We start from the raw sequence: 23,721 nt of genomic DNA, 5'->3' as shown, positions 1-23,721 counted from the left end.
ACATTTACAGCTGGTTGGACTGTTGCAGTCCGCATTACATATTGGACTAATTGCCTATGTATTTTTATTAATGTTTTTAGCTGTACTAACAGCTCCTCTTTTGACATTTTTGCAATGTCCGGATGTGGTGTGTAGCTAGCTAGAACCTGCCACGTTGCTCCTGGTCTACCTAGTGGACCGAGCCTGGTAATATAATCATTGTTTTAGGGCGCCATTAAACCAGAGCAGGTGCTCTTGGAATTTTAGTGGGATTTCAGTCTCCTCGAAAGGAGCGTATTCATCCGGAGGTTTCTCTATTTTGTAATAGTGAAACTCTTTTGTTCTAGCGTTTGCCGCTGGAAAGTTTATCCATGAATAGAATACCTCTGTCTGCCGATATTTGTGTGCCTCTATCACGAAAATTACTGTACCACCTTGTGGTGTCAGTCCGGTTTCTAGAAGTTTTAAAGTTATAGACTTTCTTAAATGTACCGGGATGATAATTGCATCCGGGTCTGTGTCGTCGGGACCCTGCTGAGTCATCTACTGCGGCCCCAGTGGTTCCGTTTTCTCCTGGCATTTTATAAATGCAAGGTTTGCAGAGTAGGTCTCCAAGGAGACAAAGATTAGGTGCACAATATTTTGGGACACTGTATCCTTCAACGTTGAATAAACCAGAGCTTTACATAGGAATCTCTTCCTACTGAGTTTGGGCGGATTTTAACCTTTCACCCACTCCAGACGTCTATTGGAGTATTTACGGGAGAAAGGGGTCTGTGTGAAATATGCACGACTGAGTTACTCTAACGTCTTGCGTTAGTTTATCGCCTTACCAAACGTTTGGGCGCCATGTAGTGTAGTTCCTATTTTCCCAATAGGCCCTGCGCATTGGAATAACATAAACAGTAGTATCGACGTAGAAGTGCGGATCTTCCAGGCCTCCACTGACTATGCTAAACTTAATTGGGTTTGTTACCAACTAGCTCAGAGGTCACTGGAAACTTTCTTGACTGAAATAGGAAGTGATCAGCTTCCCTGGCACAGCCAAGAAGGGATTCAGTTTTCCAACAACCATGCAACATGACAACTTTGCTCCTCAGATCAAAAGTCAATCTCTAGGGTCGTGTGAAACAATAGACAGTTATTTTACTCAGTCAGGTTGGTGCAGATTACTTTCACAATATGTAGAGAATAGAGAGACGGGCGTTAGTCAATAAAGGGTAACATTTATTGAACAGTCTTCTCGTACAAGAGAAATGAATTGCCACAATTGCAAGACTTGTTATTATAAAAAGTACGTACAGTAAGATAAGTATTGCGAAATAATACTGTAAAAGCATTGATATGGTTTCTTAGCCATACAATGGTTTAAAATGAATAAAACATATATACATTCATATATACATTAGGCTAAAATACTCAACTGGTGCTTCTAAGTACGCCTACCCCAGTGTACCTGACCTAAGCCTAATACTTGGGAGGGGAGTAAGTAAGTAGATTTAGTTTAAGTTGGTTTTGCCAAGGTTTGCTTCAAGAATTCTCTCTTAAGGGTTTAGTCAACACCATACCTCTGGAATAGAATGATGGAGGTCTGGTATCTCCCTCAGGACTCGATATCCCAGTCACCCGCAAGGGTAGACTAGAAACGCCGGAGCTGGATTTCTCTGCAGGAGAAAGACAGCGTCTTTTCTCAGCGCGTCGAGGAGGAGGAGGAGGGGCAGCGTCCGCGGGCAGCTTGCATCTGCTGGGCTCTTGCAGGGGACGGCTGTTCAGCTCCTAGGTTCACCACACCATCGTTCGCTAGTTAGCAGTAATAGCAATAGCGATAGCAGCTATGATATCATCAGCATGACAGCTTCAGCAGCAGCGAGATAGCTGGCAGCATCAGCTTCAGCGAAACAACGGCAGACAGCTACACAGAAGCATTGATAGCTTCAGCACAGCGTTTGCTTAAGGCAACGTTGGTAATATTTATACCTGAAAGGTGCCTGGTTTGACGTAAGTTTTTGGACATAAGACGTCAATAAAGATGTCACTAGGAAGTGATCGCCTATCAGAGTTCTATTACTAATCAAAACACAGCAAGCATGGATTTCCAGGTTTGCTGAGTTTTTATCTTGTTGAAGAACTCGGAGTGTTAATCTAGGAATCTCAGATAGTAACATCTGCTATGTCATTGCACTAATTGGTTGCAAAGGAAGTGGCAGAGAAAGCTATTCTGGAATGTGACTCTGTTCGTGTGAGGCCAGAGACGAGTTTCTGAATATTGCACTTGAACGGTTATGCCAATATAGGGAATAAATGGATTTATAGCCGAATAGGGTCATAAGGTCACAGTATCGATCAGGGTCCTAGATTAGAACGCCACACCTCTGTCTCAAAGGAGAAAGGGTCTTTACTCACGGTTCTTTATGGTACGCAAGAAAGACAAGAACGAGTACCGGCCCATTCTGGATTTGCGACAGGCAAACGTATGGATTCGCAGAGAAAAGTTTTGCATGCTGTCTTTGTACCAGATTATCCTCAGCTGCATAGGGGAGACTGGCTTTGCGCAATAGACCTACAAGATGCATACTTCCATGTGCCCATTGCACAGAAACAAAGTAAGTTCCTGCGGTTCCGGTCGGCACCAATCACTATCAATACACCGTACTACTGTTTGGACTGAAGTCTGTTCCCAGGACTTTCTCAAAGTGCATGGCGGTGGTAGCAGCGCACCTGAGAAAGAACAAGGTGTTTATCTACCCGTACCTGGACGACTGGCTGATCAAAGCCTCCACCTTCTAGGAAGCACAATTGCACTTCAACAGGACGGCTGTTCTGCTGAATCAACTGGAATTGCGCATAAACATGTCTGTCTGTTCGGACTCCTGTCCAGTGCCTGCAGTACTTGGGAGCCTCCTTCGACACTCTGTCAGCAAGCGTGTCTCCTTCGGAGGAGAGACTCTTATCGATCCTTTGGAAGGCTCAGGCTCTCATAGCTGCTCCATCTACGACAGTGAGGACAGTGTCTTCTCTACTGGGGTCGATGGCCTCTTGCATCTTCCTCACGCCACATGCACAGATCCATATGAGGCCGCTGCAGGAATGTCTGGAGGACCAGTGGGATCAGAGGCGGGGGAGCTGGGACGACCAGATCAGGCTGTCCCTTCACGCCCTACAGTCTCTGAAATGGTGGTGCTCAGTGGAGAAGCTCCTCAAGGGGGTTCCATTCCACAAGGACATTCCGAGTCAGACTATCGTCGCAGACTCTTCTCTCCTCGGCTGGAGAGCGCATTCAGACTATCTACAGATCCAGGGTACGTGGTTCCCAGCGGAATCCACGTACTACATCAATTTCCTGGAACTCAGAGCTGTTCACTTGGCACTGAAGGCCTTTCATCCGTCCTTCCAAACCAATTCCTTGCTTGTGCAGGCAGACAGACAATACGACCACAATGTATTACCTCAACAAGCAGGGGGGATCGCTATTGAACCCATTCATAAGGCTTCACTGCAGCACTTGTTGTGGAAGGTGGCTTTCCTTGTGGCCATTACATCGGCCCGAAGGGTGAGTGAAATTCAGGCATTATGTTGTCAAGAACCTTATACTGTTTTTCATGCTGCTTAGGTTGTAATGCGTACTCCTCCTAAGTTCCTTCGGAAGGTGATCTGATTTTCATGTTAATCAGACTATAACTTTACCTACGTTTTTCCAGAATCCTTCCACTCCAGCGGAACGGTCTCTTCATTCCCTGGATGTGAGAAGGGTGTTGAAATTCTATCTGGATAAGACCAAGGTGATTCGTAGGTCAGACCAACTGTTTGTTATCTATGGGTCGGTCAGGACTGGTCTTGCTCCCTCTAAACAGTCCATCTCCAGGTGGATTGTGTCCTGTATCCAGTTATGTTACCAGAAGGCTGATAAGACCTTAGGAGGTAAGCCTAAGGCTCATTCCACCAGGGGGCAAAGCGGCTACTACGGCTTTGCTATGTAATGTTCCCATTGCAGAGATCTGCAGGGCTGCCACGTGGAAGTCGGTCCATACCTTTGCTAAGCATTACTGTCTGGACTCTGATGCCAGAGCAGGTGCTCAGGTTGGGCAGGCTTCGTTAATTTATCTGTTTGCACAGTAATGGTGTTGTCTTTTTCTCCACCGCCGGATTGTGGTTGGGATGGGCTTGCCATTCTATTCACTAGATTATGACTATACACAGAGATCCCCTAATACAGAATGAGTAGTTTCCCTGTAACTCCAGTTCTGTAGTAGGGGTATCTCTGTTCTAGTCCTAAGCGCCCGCCCTCCTCCCCGGTGGAAAAAATGGTACTGTATTGTATGCTACAGGCCTTGCTTTATACACCTTCAAAAAGAACTGAAAGTAAAAGGAGTTTGCTGTGCATCATGGGATACGAAGGGTCTCTGGAGAGTTCCTTAAAGGCACAGTATCCCTTTTTCTAGACCTATAATGGCAGCCTATGGGGCTTGTCTGTCCATCCCTTCCTCTCATCATTCCAAGGATTTTGTGAAGGGGAAGTTTCTCTATGGATGAAACTTAGCAGACTGTGTTACAGGTGATATTGGTGGAATTTCCTTTGCATGTCTAGTTGAAGTACTGGACAGTGTAGCCTTACAGGTATATGCTGCATTATTGTCTTTAATTTTCTCTTAAGTGTCTATGCAGAATTGCACAGAAGACAGCTTAAGAGATTATTTTGATTTTCTCCGGGGTCCACGCACATGGGCGGGAGTATTCACTAGATTATGACTATAACCGAGATACCCCTACTACAGAACTGGAGTTACAGGTAAGAAACTACTCCTTCCCCATCGCTATAAGTAGTGATAGGCTTGCTATTCGATGCAGTACTTATGACTCTACATGGAAATCCCCTACAGGAGAAGGAATAATTTCTTACCTGTAACTCCAGTACTCTCGTAGGAGTATTTCCATGAAAAGTCATAAGCATTCCTCCCTCCTTCCCAATGGAATAGACTGAGATACTCGTAGATCATCTACATATCCTCATTCTTTGCCTCAAAAAGAACAGAGTTAACTGCCTCTAGCCAAGCATGATGGGATACTGGAGGTCTCTGTGGACTTAAAGGCACCACTTCAATTTTCAGCTCTTATTATGGCAGTCTATGAGACTACACTGTCTTGTGCTTATTCATTTCTATACTCTTCAAAAAAAGGCTTTTGTGAAAGACATTTGAATTGCTTTACAAAAGCATTATGCATTTATCTATATCTATACTGCTATTATAAAGGAAGAACTTTGAACCTTTGAGGCGGGTAAACTCGGGAACCACAGCGCCAATCCACACACCCGATACATCGTTGTAATTGTCAGGGTGTGTAGATGGACATAGGCTATATAAATTAAAAAAATAAGTTATTTAAAAAATTTACGAGAAAAAAAAAGTAGTCCCATGGAAGTAGCGCCGGCCGCGACGTGCGTGCTGACATCAGGAGCGCGGGGAGGAGCGGCGTTCAGGAGCACAAGGAGGAGCGGCGGACATGAGCGCGGGGAGGAGCGGCGGAAAGGCGGCGAGGAGCGGTGGACCGGTGAACTCAGGAGCGCGGGGAGGTGCAGCGGATGAGGTAAGGCTCCGGGGGACCCACGGACAATGTCCGGGCGGGCGAGGGCCCTGAAGACAAGGTCGGGATGGGCTGCTACTCCTGGGGACCCACGGACAATGTCGGGGCGGGCGGGGGCCGTGGCGGGCGGGGACCCTGAAGCCTGATTGCTCCCGGACAAGGTCAGGACGGGCTGCTAGTATGTATATACACCTCTCCTAGCACCCTTTTTTTTTTATCTGTAAAAAGAAGAATTTGACCATTGTAGCTGTCTCCTACAGGCTGCTTAATATTATTCTACCTTAAGTGGCTCTGCAGTCCTTCCTGAAGAAAGGCAAACATCTACACTTCAGAAGATATATTGGAGAAGTGCTCCATGGTCCCCGCACATGGCTGGGACTATTTAGTGCTTTTGACTTGTCATGGAAGCACCACTGCCAGTGCGGCATGAGAAAAGGAGAAGACACTGGGTGAATCATAAAACTTGATCCTATCTGCCAGATAATGTGGGCCACAAGAATACAAAGTCCTTTGGGTCAAAGGCAATCACTTAAAGAGGATCCTTTATCAAACTGGCAGCAAATGAAGGGCTCTGAGATTGTAATTGTCATTGCATTCATGTAGCGCTTACTATCCATGACGAAGAGTTGAAGTACTTTACGACAAGCAGTATGCTACTCCCAAACCAAAGGTTATCAGTTAATCGAGTGGTACTTGCAATTAGTCATGAAGTCACGAGAAAACAAAATGCTTGCATTTACTCCAGTTACTTAGCGATAGATTATATTGACACCAGTTAGGTGCGATCATTAGTGGTTTCAGGTGAATGTTTGATGTGGAGGTTAGGTAACATTGGGATACCGGGATAGGATTTTAAAGACGAGAGGTTGTGGTCCATGAAATGTGTCCGCCAATTGCAGAATTACAATAAGAATGATTTGAGTCAGACAAGCAGAAGATGGAAGGTGAGAGGGACACTCGGAAGAAAGGAAAGGAATCCAGTTCAATTTATCATGCAGGGTTTTAGGATCTTAGTGATAGAAGGTTTTCAGAGACAGCAAGCAATCAGAGGACATAAGCTCTAGAAAGAAACCATATACATAGTACTCCATGTCTGGGGCAGACAGATTAAAGAAGCACTTCGAAGTGTACACATAATTTAAACATTAAAAGTCTGACCCTGCTGTGTGCCAAGCCTAGAGCAGCTCTTTTAAACATAGTCTGGAGTATCCCATCGTTGATTCAGGGTCTGTATTCTGCAGAGGAGGAGTTGGTGCTGACAATAGAGACGTCTCATTTAAATATCTACCGAACTATTCTGTAATTAATTCCTTTTTCACTAACAAAAAATAGATATTTGGTTCTGGTTGAGAGTGTCTTACCAATTCAGTCAGATTTATACCTTGTTACTTAATCCCATATGTTGTGCATGTTTGTGTATTTGCCATTGTAGTCAATGCTTTAAATGTATAAGAGAAGCAGAGTGATGAAGGCCTGTGGGTTCCATTTGAATGCCTTTGGCCTGTTCTGTGCACATGACGAGGGTGATGTTCTTTTTCCAGACAGTGGAAGTTTATCAAGAGAGATGCAGGAGGGAGGAGACCTAGACCATGGAGTTAGGACAAAGGAGACAGTGCTCCTATAGAAATTCAGCTACTTTTGCTGAGAAGGGCTGATGATGAGTCTTCATATAGCACTACCACTTTGTGAATGGTGAGGTGAAGGGCTGCAGTCTGTTGTTCTGAGTGAGAAGGGTCTTGTAGACAAAACGACCATTTTATCTTTTTCCTAGTCACTTTCTTTGTGGCTGTTCATAGCCAGGTGCAGACAGTTCACACCTCTGTGTGCTTCTGTTGTGAGTGGTTAAGGCTAGTCTGGGGACTACCTCGCTGTGAGAATCATCACCATACACTAATGCTGTTTTTGCATACAGCGTAGAGAAACAACTGGAAACAAAAGAAATGCCAAACCAGTTTTTCTACCTACAGATTTGTGAGAAATAGCACTTCTCGGTTGTCCAAGAGGGTTTAAGGAAAGTTTGAGCTGCACTCCGTGAGCATACTTTTTTCCCCTCCAATACATTTGATTGGATACTAAATTCCCATGTACTGAACCAACCAGTTCTTTCTTCTTGTAGAAGTAGTAGTACAAAGCTTTATTTCGATATGAAATATCTTAAAAGCACATTTAAAGTTAAAATCACAATTCATTTAAGTTACACAAAAACGAGAAAAATCACTTTAACAATCAATTTTACAAAGATAATAAAAATATATTAAACCAATAACAGCTTTGTAGAAAAGTTAAGAACTGAAAGCCATACAGAATCTGCGTACATTTTTCAGTCTAAGCAACCATGCCCAGCTTAAACATTTTGCCACCCCACAGGCTATCGTAGTATTTGCATCTGTCTGCAAAATTCTGAGAGCAAACGAGTGGTTCCTGGTCTTGAGCTGCTGGCAGACAGGTTTTAACCACTTCAGTCTGGGTTTAATATAAGCTGGACATACAAAAAAAAAGTGCGGAATATTTTTAAGAACATCATTACAATATGGGCATTCAGCAGGCGTTTGGTTAGGCGGTTTCCATTTGCTTGTACGTTCTCGAACAGGAAGAGATCCCATTCTGAACTAAATATAAAGTGCCCTGTCTCTAGGCTTCCTAATGAAATCCAGATAGGGTTCAAGACGATGCGCTTTCTTGTGCAGGCGGAACTCATCTGTCAGTCTACCCAAGTTAGTATCTCTGTGGTCCAGATTGTCAATGCATGTCCAATAAGCTCTCTTAATTTCCATTTTTGACGACGAAACCCCTGGCTCCCAAACAGTATTAAAACCAATGGCCACTAGGAGCCTTTTCATGTTGGCTAGCCAGACGATCTTGTGCGACCCCTGAAGATTCATTACTTCTCTTAGACCGTTGGCATAAGTAGACAACTCTGGAGTACGCCACAGGCGAACCCAATAGAGAAGCTGGCGCAAAGTAATTAAATCTTTGATTGAGCGACGGCCCATATCACTCAAGAGCGGTCTAGTGGGGATTCTCCTGGGAAGTGAGACAAGCTCTCTAAAGAACTTGTTTTCAGCTGTGACAAGGGCATCAACATTTTTAAAGCCCCAGAGCTCGGCTCCATATAACGCACAGCCAACAGCCTTTGCAGCATAAATCTCCAGAGCAGGGGCTATGGGTCTGGATATTGAGGCTCGATGTTCCCTCCCAATGACTCCCAGAACTCGCTTGTGGCTTAAGGCCATTTTTTCAATGTGCGCCTGCCATTTCAGTTGATCTGAGATTCTAATTCCCAGGTAGTCAAAGACTTTGACGCGCTCTAGGGGCACTCCATCGAGTGAGAGCGTGGATTTAACTGACCTACTAGGGTGAAATAGAGGAGCTTAGTTTTTGTTGGATTAATTACTAGGCCCCTCAATTTACAGAATAGACAAACGATCTAAGAGCTTCTGTAACCCCGCCAGAGTTTTTGATACCAACAGCGTATCGTCCGCAAAAAGTAGAACAGGGACTTTATCCCCAGCCAAGACCGGGGCATCAGTGTTAATTTCCGTTAAAAAATGAACCCCCCCCCATTCACAAATAATGTGAAAAGGTTTGGGGCCACTACGCGTCCCTGGCGGACACCTCTGTTTACTGGAATTTTGTCTGTTTTTTGGTCCTGGGTGCCCCCCCTGATGCAAGCATAGTCTCCATCATGCATGCGGGCCAAAAGGTTCAAAATGGGCAGCGGGAACCCCATCTCCCGCAGGACCATCCAAAGGCGCTCTCAGGGAACCAGATCAAAGGCGGTCTTCACATCGATGAATGCGAGATAAAGACCACCCTTGCCAATAGTTACAACCTTCCAATGCAACAAAACCAGCCTAAAGGCCAGATCGATAGTACTTGTGCATGCCCTGAACCCCGCATGAAATTGCGAGATAATATTGCTCATCTCCGCTCATGAAAGGATCCTCTCCAGGAGGACCCTACCAACCACCTTCTGACCAGCATCAATGAGACTGATTGGGTGACAGTGGGCGGGGTCCCCCCCTGGGCCCCCTCTTGTAAATTGGAATCGCCACTGCCCCCTTCCAAGAAATCAGGACCGGAGAGCCCTGAAGGAGGGCATTAATCAGAATGGAAAAGCATTTGGCCCATTGCTCAGCATTGGCACGGAACAGATCACCTGGTATACCATCCTGTCCCAGTGCCTTTGCGGATACAATTTTGTGAATGGCCGCCAACACCTCTTTTTGCCCTAAAGGGTCAAAGGAGCCTGGGGAAGTTGACATGAGTACTGAAGCATAACCTGAGGCCCCCGATAATCTCTATATCCTCGCCCCCAGCATACAATCTCCTGAAATGATCGAACCACTCCTTATCAGTAATGTGACTTGGTATTTGATCGGGATCGCAGCCATTAGATCTTCTAACCAAAGCCCAGAACAGTTCTCCATTCTTAGACTGGCTTGCTGTCTTCAGGTTGTCCCAATTTAGCTCCTCCCATTCCCTTTTTGCCACAGATATGGCTTGTCTATACTGGAGTCGTGCTAAGCGAACCTCAGTGGCATTGCAGGATTTAATAGCAAATATTAGTATGGATTTTTTTCACCTGCAATCCTTGTTATACCACTTCGCTACTGGTTTCCTACTATCAGAGTGCTTTGAAGCCCGAGTCTCCAGGAAAAGAGCACCCATCTTGTCGATTGTTTAGACATAGATTGTCTCTGCCCCACGGGGTCCCTGCTCATTTATACAAGCTGCAGAATATTTCAAGGTCTGGTTTCTTACAATCTCCCCAAGAGCATTAGTTTTATGTTCATTCAAGATGAATTTTTGCCATTTGATATACCTTTTGCAGTTAGAGGGTGTGATTGCCTTTGTTAGCATCCTAGGTCTACTACTACTCTGACGCTCCACATTTTGCAACAATCCCGCATGCAAAGGGACAAAGGGTTATGGTCACTATGAATAGATGGAATGACCGACATATCACTCACATATTTCCACAACCTTTTATCAACCAAGATGTAATCAATTCTACTTGGGCAGGAGACCCTATTGTATGTGTTAGCACCCAAGTAATCAGAGGGCGTGCGCCCGTTGACTGCTGTTAAACCATGTTCCAACATTAATGCATTCAATTGTATAACAATCTGCGACCACTTCTTAACTGGTGGAATCAATAATTGCAGTATGCCCCATCTAGCATCCTCATCGTGTGTTCCACCTGCACCATCGACCATCAGGGGTTCGAAAGTGCAATTTAGGTCGCCGGCAATCAAAGACAGGGAGTCAGAAGGGCAGCATAAAAGTAACTCGGACAAAAGGGAAATAGTTGGAGATTTAGCCCCCCCCTTGCAGGCCTCTGGCATAAATATTAAAAAGCTCTAGAGTGACACTGTCCTTAGAGTCCTTAATTGTAAGTCTCATCAAGTCCATAGTTGCACATTGATGTCGAGTAATTTTACAGTTAAGCGCAACCTTAACCCACACTAGCAACCCTCCAGATGGACGGCCACGCCCAGAGGAAATAGCTGGTACATGGAAAGAAGAATAACCGGGCTTGTACAGTGGCTCAAGACTCCATGTTTCCTGGAATATACACAAATCATAATCACCAATAAAAATATTCCAGTCCGGAAGGGATAACTTTTTGCACAAACCCGCTATATTCCATGAAATAATTTTAAGATTTCTAATAGAACCACTGCAGGGGAGCACACCACCGTGAGTCAAGACTAAGCCCTGTCCAGGTTCCATGCTACCTCCCTTAGTTGCTGCTGATGGACTTACCAATTCAGAGCATAAGGACTGGGAAGTCCTGGGAAGATCAACAATACTGCTTCTTAAAGGTGCAGCGGTATCCAGGAAAACCGCTGCACCGGAGGGGTAGTCGAGACCTTGACCATTTTCTTTGTTACCCCCTTGCATAGCTAAAACCAGAGTTGGAGGTACAAGAGTTTGGGACTGGGAAAGCCTAAGGGGACTGGTAATACTGCTTCTCAGTGGGGCAGGTGTGGTTGAAGAGGCCCCTACATGTTCTGTGAGTCAATCTACAGCCTCCAGTCCATTAATCGATTTTGACAGGTTTGGGACGGGGCAAGCAGGGACTCCAACCGACCCCCATGATTCGATCTCCCCCCTTTCCGCTGCATTAGTGTCCAGCCTTCACCTGTGATTGGGATATAGCCAGAGGGATAAAAATAGGACAGTGGGAGGGATAGAATGGAAACTCCTAGACTTTGGCTTTTCCAGTTACAGATGTATCCCACTGTCCTAGGGTCTTCAAAATTAACTAGAACACAGTCCCCCCTATTATCCTTGGCCAGATGTCCCACCCAAGATACCCTTTGCACCATGAGTATTTTACTCGATATGTGCAGTGGTAGTGGTCTATTTTTATTAAGCCAATCCACCACCTTTTTCCTTAGGGATGCAAAAGATTCATGCTTGTCTTTTCTCAGTACCGGAACCCCTGCTAAAACTACCAAGTACGGGCTTACTTCCGGTGGTAGATCAATATTAATTCCTTCCCTAGCAGGTGGCTCCATTGGAGCACCATCTCCCATTTTCGGCCGTACTATTTTGCTATGATTTGAAACTACGTCCTTTACCGGTACCGTAGTTGGGCAAGCAGCTATGGCCTATGTGTCTGTGGGCATGGCTAGCGGGATTCTAGAATCAATGACAGCTCCCGTTCCGTGATGGTCGTTTGGGGGGGTTTCGGCGTCAACTCAGTTTACTTTATTAAATGAGTCAACCATTCCCTTTGATACAGACTCAATTTTATTTCGTTTTTCTTCGATCTTAGTTAGCCTCTCTTCAACTGGGCGAAGTAGAAGTCTAAATAGATCGCCTATTTTAATCAGGAGGGAATCCTCCATATCCCCCTCCCCCCCCCCCCCCCCCCAAATGGCTGACCTCTTATTCGCACCCTCAACCTGCGACGGGACTCTCGGATGTTATAGCTTTCCTGGGTGTGTGTACAATTACCGGAGTAGTCACGGGAGCCTCCCCCTTTTCAATGTATATTGTTCCCTTACGTGTAAACAATTTCTCCTTCTTACGGCCAGTGACTACGACCAGTCCCTGTTTGGTTTTAGGGATGGCTCCTTGACGTCTTTCCCGTAGTTGCCTGGTGTTGTGCTCCCTAACAGGACTTGCCTCAGTTGGTAAATCGGGAGGAGTTATCAATAGCAAATCAGAGACCATAAGTTAGTTCCCTTCAGAGGAATGGTCAAGGTCACAAACAGCAAAGTTGGTGCTTGAGAATTCCGGAATGACAGATGCACCGATGCTGCTTTGTTTACCATGTTTTGCAGGAGACCTGGCATTAGCTATGTGCCCCATTGATTATCTTCTTGCAAGTGCCAGGTCCTGTGAAACCCGCCTCTCCCATCAGTGTAATACCCTGATATATTGCGGTGTTTACCCTAGTAATAAATTTGTCCATGGATCCAATTAAGTTTGCGCTAGTTGCCTTACTACTCCCTTCCTTTGTTGCCATTTATGATGGAAACGAGACGATAATACGAATATACAACATGCAATGGGTAACTCTGATTTTAAAAAATGTAAAGGCGGTGGCCCGCCCCGTCCTTGTACGTGCTTGAACGGGCTTAAACGGGCCCGCCCTTGGCTCGGGCTTCTCCCGCGCGCGTCCCGCGAAACGCGGGAGTGTACGTTATTAAGTACCAAATGGGGTGTGTGCGGGAAGAGGACCAGCTGCAGCGGATGACCTCGCTGCAAGGCACGCTGGTCCTCGCAGTCCCACGAAGCGGCAGAGTCACGCAGTCCACAGCCCCGAGATGAGCAATGTCCAGGATACACCCCAGAGTCCAGCAAGGGATCAGCCCAGCCAAAGGATACGACTTAGAGTGGCTCCCGCGGAGCGGGGGCTGCAAGTCGTTTTTGAAGAGCAGGAGAATGTAGGCGGGAAGAGGACCAGCTACGGCGGATCACCTAGCTGCAAGGCACGCTGGTCCTTGCAGTCCCATGAAGCGGCGGAGTCAGGCAGTCAACAGCCCGAGATCAGCAATGTCCAGGATACACCCCAGAGTTCAGCAAGGGATCAGCCCAGCTAAAGGATACGACTTAGAGCGGCACTTCTTGTAGAAATATGTCATTATTTTATTTGATAATTTAGTTGAAAAATTTTTCACCTAAGGTTGCAACAGTTACTTCCCCATTGGCAGCCCCTCCCAAAAAAGCATAACCCACACTGCAGAAATATTACAATGCACATTAAAAATGCATTTATTGTGTACTGCCTTAAAAAAACCTTTAAAAAAAAGGTAATAAAAACAGTTGTGCCTATGTGCTTTGAAGCAAACCTAATCAACATCTTTCACAGTTTTGTAAGCGACAGAAGGCGAAGAGCCCAGGCAGCATATGTGCCCCTAGTGTTAATTGGAAAGCAACGTCTTCGGTACTATATAGGTTCTTTAGTTTCATTCTGTTCAGTATGCGACATTTTATTATATTTCTTGCACTACCTCTAATGCAAGGAAGCAACTGCAAGTATATAGGCGCTTTATGTGAGAGGCCCCGGTTGTAGGAGACTAACTGGAATGTTATTCTAGTTTTGCACAGTATGTGGGTAAATTACTTGTGTTACATGGATTTTTAGAGAAGAGCCCCAGACAGTATGTGCCACTTGTGTATTTCTTTAAATTTAGTGAAAGCCTTGGCCAGTATGTATGCCCATTGTGTTACATGGCAACCAAGGAAGTACTGGTTAATAGTTACCTGGAATGCATGGACGCCTTCGGTAGTAAGCCGGTCCCCTACATCACGTGGATTGTTAAGTAGGTTATCTGCATTACATGGAATGCCTTGGGCAGGACGTAGGTCCGCTGTGTTACCTATGCCACAAGGAATGCAGGGGATTCCCCCTGACGGTAAGGAATGAAGGCGGGGTGTCCCAGGCTGCATTAAGTTCTATTAATACCATGGAATGAGGGGGTACGCCACTAAGAAGTACGAAGGCAATGCAAAAAGGATTCCACTGGTCCCAGTACTCAGACTCTTACTACACAGAGTCCGGCACACTTATTGGACATGTATGTACTCCGCACAAGGATCTGGGGTTCACATAGCAAGTGAGCTTCAAAAGATCAAGGTCCTTAAACCACATTGTTCTTAACACAGAGAAAAAAGTCTAGCTGCGCTAATGATTCACAAAAATCCAGTACACTGCCACCACTGCTTTATGTAACTTGTTCATGGTTTGGACAGTAGTGCTTTGCTCGCTCATTCTCTTGCTATTACTGCAGTCCTGGCAATTACCGTTAGATGTGTCTATTGTTTGTGACTACATTTTTATTTTTCATGTACTATAACATGGCATGTCCCCTGGCAGCTCGTTGAAGTATACAAAACATTATGGGAACACTTTAAAAATCACAATACATTGTGTGAGAATAACCAGATCTTAAATGGGCAGCAGAATTTCAAATACTTATTTTGCTGACGTAGGTGGGAATGAAGGCCTCTTGTTAGCTGAGCGATCCGAGCTCCAAAATGCAGTCCCCCAGTTTGGGACTTCTAAATGTCTCTGGCCTTTAACTAGATGCATTTAAAAGCTGTGTGATTGTTGGTCGGGACTACTTGGTTGGACAAAATAGTGAACAGAAAACAGTTCCTGTGTAATTTAAATGTGTTTTTGCGGCCGATACTTCAAATGCGGTGGTGATTAAAAGTGCCAAAAAATACTGTCATCTGATGGCTATTTCTTTTTATGTTTGAACCTCTCTCAGGATGATCTGGATCTGCTACCAGCTCAACGATTCAAAGACGTTCAGCTATTCAAGTCTGAAAAAAGAAGCCGGTTGGGCTCCTCATCTGCAACTGCTGCTCAGCAGGAGGAAACGCAATTTCGCACCGAAGAAGCACTGAAGGAGCTCTTCAGTCATGTCCATAACATGCCTGAGTCTGCAAAGAAGAAGAAACTAATTAAACAGGTGCCTGGAAGCTTGTATTATTGTGCAAATTTCAAAACCACTCCGTTATTACATGTTTGACATTAATGTAAATTAATGATCCACACTTCATTAAGAATTGAACTCTACACCACAGTCCAAATTACTGTTTGAAATTGGACCTGATATAAGATAATGTATTATGCATCAAGAATGGGAGTCTGTGTTGACTGGAGCTTACTTAAGAGCAGAGAGATCAGCCCTAAGTAAGCCATTTTACCTCAGATTTTTTTTTATGCGGGACCTATGAGCACCTTTGGGAATTTACACATTTGTTGCCTTCCAAGGATGAATTCTATTTTTGTTTGTTTTTTTTTGTTGCTCAAGACGTTTTCTTTTCAAAGTCTTTTGGCCTTTTATAACTTTTTCTAAAGTGTATTTTTCCCTTTTCTGCTTCTTGTGTGGCAACATTTATTTATTTAGGTTCTGCAGCTATTTAGGGTTGAACAAAGGGTGTTGCATATAAAGAACATGTAGAATCTGTCCTGTGTCTTATGATTGCCTGTGGAAAGAAATTTGGTTGGAAAAACCACCAAGACCTGCTTTGCTTGCAGACCAGAGTAATGGCCACATTTGGTGTCCGAACACAGAAAGCAATCTGTGTTCGGACTGGCTACACAAATGAAGCTGTTCTTTTCTCCTCATTCCAGGACTGCTGATTCCTATGCAGCATGGAAACGTTTTTTATCAATTCAAACTTTGGAGACTGTGGCAGGCATTCAAATGCATGTCTCCGCTATTAAAAACCTAACTGAGCACTGCCTAAGTGCCTCAGCAAAAAAGGCAGTTTCCACTTTGATGGTACTTAAATGCAAATCACCTGAAGGGGACCCATTTTTCCTAAAGGCTGCCCGCTAGATTATTCTTTGATCATTTGAGCAGAATTAAAGTGATTCCTCAGAAATCTGGATGTGACGAGGTCTGGAATCTGCTGGCACCCAGATGTGATGGGGGCTTTGTCATTCATGCTCTCAGTACCACTTGCATTCTAAGCAAGTCGAAGCAAAATATGGGGACCTGATGAGTAATGGCTGTAGCCCCTTAATGAAGGTATGAGGGGAGGGGGGTGACCAAAGTCTTTCTTCTAGAGAAATGGGCTATTTCCAACCTGCCTAGTAGATGTGCACTTGAGATTGTGGACCTGTTTGCTATATATAGTGAGTAAAGTAATGCTCCTGTATCATGTGTGATCAAAGTTCTATGACTCAATACGTAGACTCGCCAGCAGATTGAGTACCATCCATTTTATGTGCCTAACCTTTTCGATGAGGGCGAGGATAGGCTATACAAAGTTGGGTTCCATCATGCTAACCCATGCCGCACTTTGTGGAGGCATGGTGCAAGATGTTCTCCCTGAGCTTGAAATAAATTTAATTAGTATCTTAAGAATTTACAGTTGTATCCTTGTGTCACAACCTCAAGTAAATATATCCCCTACCAAAACTGATGTGGTTTAGCGCAATTAAACATAATTTCCTCCTCAAAGACCAGATACAGTCTCTCTAGTGAAGGGTGTCATGGATGGAGTGCTCATTTGTAAATTGGGAAGAGCAGTGTACTTCAGATATGTTTTTGGGCACTAGGAACAAAATAGTCCTGTTTTAGACTTAAGGTGCTTAAACCAGTTTTGCAGCGTGAATCTTTCTGCATTCAGTATGCTGTGCATTATTCCGCAGTCTAGTAGGTGGGTCCGGAATCGTAGTCTTTACATTTTTTTTTTCGTAGCCCACCTTTTGGTGTACTTCCTGTGACGTCTGCATGCTTCCTACGGAAGCTTCCACCTTTGGGTGCCGTCTTCAGATTATTGTTCCACCGAGAGGCTCCAGAGTTTTTGGAGCAAAAGAAGAGGAAAAAGACATATTTTACACAGAAAGGATTAGAGAAGACACAGAGAAACAAGATCACTGTACCCGGACGACAAAGAAGGAGGAGAACTTTGACGTGCATCGGAAAATGCGCACACAGGGGGCCCCCTGAATGCAGGAATGGACAAAACACATTTTAAATTCTGCTGTAACTGCCACCACAAGTACGCGCAGAAGGACCAGCACCCGGTTTGCAACCTCTGCCTACCGGTCGACCACGAGAGCAAGGATTGCAACGCCTGCTCTGCCTTCACCCCGAAGACCCTCCAGGTTAGAGAGAGACGGAGAAGAGACAACTACAACATGCAAGGCAAAGGCCAACATCCGTCTCTTCGGGACCTGGGCCTCTCCAGCGACGAAGAGGACAACATCGCAGAGGGACCAGATGACTACACGGTTGTAGAGACCGAAGAAAACATCTAAAGAGGTGGGAGAGACGTCCACCCCTAAAACCCCGACAGACTCTCCAAAGCCTGAGTCAGACTCTCGAAAAACAGTCTGAGTCCACGAAGGGAGCACTGGCGCCGAAAATCTCGACGGCTGCAGCTGCATCCAGGGACAAACAGCCCATCGGATCCTTTGAAAAGGACTCCCAGATGACAAAAGCTGGCGAAAAGCCAAGGTCGTCAAGCACGTCCCCGAAAAGGACCGCTCGACTTTCGAATGAGAAGGACCCGAAGGCTGCTTCGACGTAGACAACTACATTGAAGAGGTCGGCCGAAACACTAGACGCCGAACAGGCCGCCGAAATGGAGAGAAAAAAGAGAAGGCTTGTGGCTGAAGTGGATAACATCCTGCAAAGGAAAAGAGAGTTCGACGAAAAAATGAAAAGGTGCACGATTCCGTCGAAACAACCGAAGACGATCGTCGAGATAGAGGAGGAAGAGGTGTTAGACGCCGAAGAAGCGCCGATAACTTCCGAGCCCCAGGAACACCTAGAGGAAGAGGGCCTATACTACGACAAGGGAGGAGGATATGACCAGCAGATGAGTTTCGGCTCTGCATAGTCAGTGGCATAGGACCTGGAGTGGCAGGACCTCGCCGCCGAAAGTCCCGCAGAGGCCGTGGAGATGTACCCTTCGAGGCTTTCGCCGCCAGATGACATTGAGATCTACAACATGGTCCTCAGGAACGCGGCAACTGCTTATGGAGTCAAACTGGAGGAAGAAAAACCAAACGCATGCTTCCTCTCAGAGACCCTGCTGCCTGCTCAAAAAAGAAGTCAATTCCTCCCCATGCTTCCAAGTGTCCTGGATCAAAGGAGGGAGGCATTCAAGCACCCAGCGAACTGCAGGTCTGTCACACCTAGGACGGAGAAGAAATGCAAGCACTACTCTAAGGCCGACCCCCCCCCCCCCCCCCCACCCCCCCGGCATCCAAGTATCTGTCACAGCGGACTCCATTATTAAGAGGGCAAAAGTTCCAACAACCTCAGGCCCACCACCAGACAAAGAAAGTAGGAGGATGGACCTAACTGGGAGAAAAGTAGAGAGGAATGCAGCGGTGCACTGGTGCATTGCAAACTCTAATGCCCTACTAAACAGACATGCATACCATCATTGGGACGGGGTCGGACAGCTGCTAAAACACCTCCCTGAGCAATATCAACAAAGAGCGTCACACCTGGTGGAGCAAGGCAAGAATATAGCAAATTCATACTTAAAATCAGCCTTGGATGGGGCAGACACATCCAGCAGGCTCATGATGATCAGGGTCACAGAAAGAAGGCATGCCTGGCTGAGGATCTCCGGCTTCAAGCCGGAAGTACAGAACAACATTTTGAGCACCCCATTTAATGGAGAAACACTGTTCGGGGCATCAGTGTATGAGACTGCAAGGTCCATGGGGGCCTTGCAATTGAGAGGAATGAGAAGGGGTACCCCGACACGGAGACCAAACGGAAGTGGGGGGAACTAGCCGGGAATGTCACACCAGACATTCCAGCAGGCTTATCAGGGCGACAATCAAGCGCAGCAGGGCCAACAAAAAGAAACCTGGCCGTACCATCCTCTGCCTAGTCCTTTCGCGGGAGGGCGAACGGACTAGGGCAAGCAAGAAGAGGGGGCGAGCAACCCACCTCAAAGTGACTCCATCCCACCAAGCATGCCCACCCACACGATCCCTCTGTAGGTGGGGCACAACAAGGTCAACAAAAGAGGGTTATACGGACCAAGCATCAACGATCATGTAACACCCGTAGCAGGCAGGCTAAAACATTTCTTCCAGGAATTGAAGAGGATAACTACAGACAAATAGATACTCAACATCCTACAGTTTGGATACTGCATAGAACTGGAAAAGAAACCACAAGACAGAAAACCAAAAAGGAAGGCACACTCAGCAAAAGAACTAGCGCTACTCCTAGAAGAACAAGAACTCTTCCAAAAGGAGGCCGTCGAACCAGTTCCATTCAGAGAAAGAAACAAGGGAGTGTACTCAAACTATTTCCTAGTACCAAAAGTGGACGAAACGCTGAGACCCATCCTGGATCTAAGGTTCCTAAACCGATACATAAAAACACAAAAATTCTAAATGACACCCCTATAAGTGGTTATTCCTCAGATAAGGGTCGGAGACTTCATGTCCACCATAGACCTCAAAGATGCCTACCTGCACATTTCCATGAACAGGCAGTACAAACCTCTACTAAGATTTACCATCTATAAAGAACACTACCAGTTCACAGCCTTAGCCTTCGGACTAAAATCCGCACCAACGGTCTTCACCAAATGCCTCGCTGCCATGGCAGCGCACATACGTAAGTATACCCTTACCTTGATGACTGGCTAATAAAAGCAAGTTCCCACAGAACATGAAAGGAACACGCATAGCGAGTCACAAACACTAACAGACCTGGGATTCTCCATACCCTATGGGAAATCCTCAATGGAAACAGAGCAAGTGAACATCTTCCTAGGAGCACAGATCAACACCATACAGAGCAAGGTGTTCCCCAGCGACAAGAGAACACTTGCACTGCTGAAGGAGACACGCCACTACCAGAAGGGGCGAGCTCTGACCGTGCGGACAGCGAGCAAGATCATGGGGATGATGGTGTCCTGCATACACCTGGTCCCCAATACACGGCTCCACATAAGACCATTCCAGGAATGGCTGCAACAACATTGGTCACAAGCTACAGGAAGTTGGGAAGATCTAGAGGTTGTAACGCACGCAGTGCAGGAAGAGATAACGTGGTGGAACAAGGAGAACATAACAAAGGGGAAGCCTTTAACACCACCAACCCCAACGGTGACCATCACCACAGACGCATCCCAGATGGGATGGGAAGCACACATTAGCAAGCTCAAGGTGAGCGGCCTGTGGACCCCAGCAGCGATCAGACACATCAACTACCTGGAACTAAAGACCGTGCTCCTCGCCCTGAAGGCCTTCCAGAAACAACTGTGCAACCAGAGAGTGTTGATACAAACAGACAACACAACAACGATGTTCTAAATCCACAAACGGGGAGGAACGCAATCAGTGGCACTCTCCAACCTAGCGTAGGAAATATGGAGATGGGCCATCCCACTCAAAATAGACCTACTGGCCATACACCTACCAGGGAAGGACAATGTGGAAGCAGACCGGCTCAGCAGACAGACATCAGCAACCCACGAGTGGGAGCTCAATACACAGGAAACGCAAAGGCTATTCAGGAGGTGGGAAACACCAACAATAGACCTATTTGCAACACACCAGAATGCAAAATGCCGATACTTCGCATCGAGGCAACCAGAGGAACAATCCCAGGGGAATGCCCTATGGATAAGCTGGTCAAAACATTTATTTATTTATTTATTTATTCAAAGTTTTATATAGCGCAAACAAGATCTTAACAGATATCAGAGCGCTTCACATGGGGCGGGGGGGAGTGGGCAAACAGGAGAGTGAGTAGACATAATAATTGGGTACAGTATAGTGAACGGTAGCATAATAGGATAACAGTCATGTGCTAATAAGATACAGGTAAACACTCAGACAGTAAAATAAGGCGGTGCAGAGTCTTTGATCTAACTAAAATAGAGATCATGAAATAGCAGAGAACACTCAGATATACAAAAATATAAGACGGTGCTGAGTCTGAGCTAGCTACAATACAGTTCTAGAGATAACAATAAACATTCAAATAGACATTATGATAGGGCGGTGCAAAGACTTTGATCCAGCTGCCCTAGAGATCAGTGGATACCAGTAAACCCTCAAAAGACAATACTACGCTTTTCCCCCCCGATACCACTGATACCCAAGGTACTCCGCAAGTGCAGAACCAGCAACATGACACTGATCCTGGTGGCACCACAGTGGGCACGGCAGACCTGGTACTCGCAAATAATGGAAATGGCGCAGGTAACACCCCACAAGTTTGGGAAAAGAAAAGACTTACTCTCCATGCAAAACGGAGAAGTACTACACCCAGAGCCAGAGAGCCTCAGCCTAGCTGCATGGCTCCTGAAGACATAGAATTTGCACACCGAAGGCTACCGGAGAACACTCTGCGGGTGCTACGAGAGGCAAGGAGACCTACCACACAAAAGTGTTATGTGGCAAAATGGAAGAGGTTCACACAATGGTGCGGCAAGAAAAAGCTGGACAAGAAAATGACTAGGGAATCAACGGTGCTAAAATATCTGACACACCTGCTGAAAGCAAAACTAAGTTCATCCTCGCTAAGAGTACACTTAGCAGCGATAGTAACCTTCACAAGAGGAGAGACAGGAAAGAGCTTCTTTACATCACAAGTAGTGAATATCCCTGGAAGGTGCTAAAAGGATAGCACCACCCAAAAGGATGCCACCACCGGCATGGAACCTTAATTTAGTCGTAACAGAGCTTATGAAGGCACCTTTCGAACCCATTCATAAGGCATCACTACAATGCTCACAATGAAGACAGCCTTTCTAGTGGCAATCACCTCGCTACGCAGGGTAAGCAAACTGCAAGCGCTGATACTGCAAGAACCCTACATTCAAATACACAATGATAGGGTGGTAATGAGAACTGACCCACACTTTATGCCAAAGGTGGTGTCTAGGTTTCACATGAATCAGACAATACAAATACCAAACTTCTTTCAGAAACCATCCACAAGCGCAGAGAGGGCACCACATACTCTGGACGCTAGAAGATCAGTAATGCATTACATGGAAAGAACTAAAGAGCACATGAAAACAAAGCAGTTCTTTGTGTCCATCGCAAGCAGTTTCCTGGGAAGACCAGTAACGAACGGAACCATCGCATGATGGATCGCACAAACGATACAATTCTGCCACAAACAGGCAGGCCAAGTACTAGTAGAGGGGGCACGAGCCCACTCTACCAGGAAGAAGGGAGCGACAATAGCCTTCCTGGCTAACACACCCATTCAAGACATAAACCTGGCAGCTACATGGGCTTCAGTGCACATGTTGTGGATATACAAATGAACAAGGAAGCACAAGTAGGACAGAAGGTGCTTCAACATATATTCAACAACCAACGCTTCTCTTCACCCAGCCGCCACAAAAATAACAAACCGCTACAAAGTCTATGCACAGCATAGTGAATCCAGAAAGATTAATGCTGTAAAATGAATAGTTTCTTACCTGTAGGTGTAGTTTTGCAGCTTGAAGATCTTTCTGGATTCACTAGCGAACCCACCCACCTCCGCCAGAAAGATGAGGCAGGAGAAGAAGGTGGAAATACAAGGACGATATACAGACACCTTAAATGACAATGCGAAAAAATAATTTACTTTGAGGAAGAACTAGAAAACATTGCCAAAGGATTCACAAACAGAAATCAAAAACAAGAAAAAAGAATCCGAAGATGGCGCCCAAAGGTGGGAGCTTCCGCAGAAAGTGTGCCGACGTCACAGGAAGGACACCAAAAGGTGGGACGTCGACGCCCACCTAGGCTACGGGGGAAAAAAGAAAGAAAGAAAGAAAAGACTACGATTCCGGACCCAACCATTAGACCGCGGAATAATGCACTGCATAGTGAATCCAGAAAGATCTTCAAGCTGCAAAACTACACCGACAGGTAAACTATTCGTTCTTGGCTAAAGAAAATTTTTAAATGTTCACCTTGCAAGCCTGTCCTTTTTTTCAGGACGATTTTTTGATCGCAACAAATTTCTAGAATGTGCATTTCCAATATCCAATTAGAAATGCTCTTTATATGTACCTTAATTTCATGGAGAGAAATTCTCACTATCTGTTCTAAGGTTTTTCCCTTTGGCTTGAAATCTTGAGCTTGAAGGATACTTCTAACTCCAAATTCTTCCACTTGGAACTCTTTCCATGCACCAGACTGGATCCGGAATCCTTTATCAGCAGTGCTCTTGCGTATTTTTAAGT

General features: G+C 45.6%; 1 protein-coding gene across 1 annotated transcript in view; it reads left to right on the top strand.

The window, feature by feature from the left end:
* The window catches only part of LOC147669889 (rho GTPase-activating protein 19-like), a gene marked incomplete at its 5' end in the record, with an annotated part of 203,955 nt that overhangs the window by 145,344 nt on the left and 34,890 nt on the right, over positions 1-23,721 (top strand). The window contains one exon of the mRNA XM_086948173.1: positions 15,294-15,497. Within this exon, the coding sequence (XP_086804299.1) occupies positions 15,294-15,497 (204 nt within the window). The remainder of the gene's footprint in view (positions 1-15,293; positions 15,498-23,721) is intronic.

The sequence above is a fragment of the Lissotriton vulgaris genome, unplaced genomic scaffold (genome assembly GCF_964263255.1).
Source record: "Lissotriton vulgaris unplaced genomic scaffold, aLisVul1.2 SCAFFOLD_2914, whole genome shotgun sequence".
NCBI lineage: Eukaryota > Metazoa > Chordata > Amphibia > Caudata > Salamandridae > Lissotriton > Lissotriton vulgaris.
Note: the sequence above shows the minus strand (reverse complement) of the source record. Positions and strands in the feature narration are given on the sequence as shown.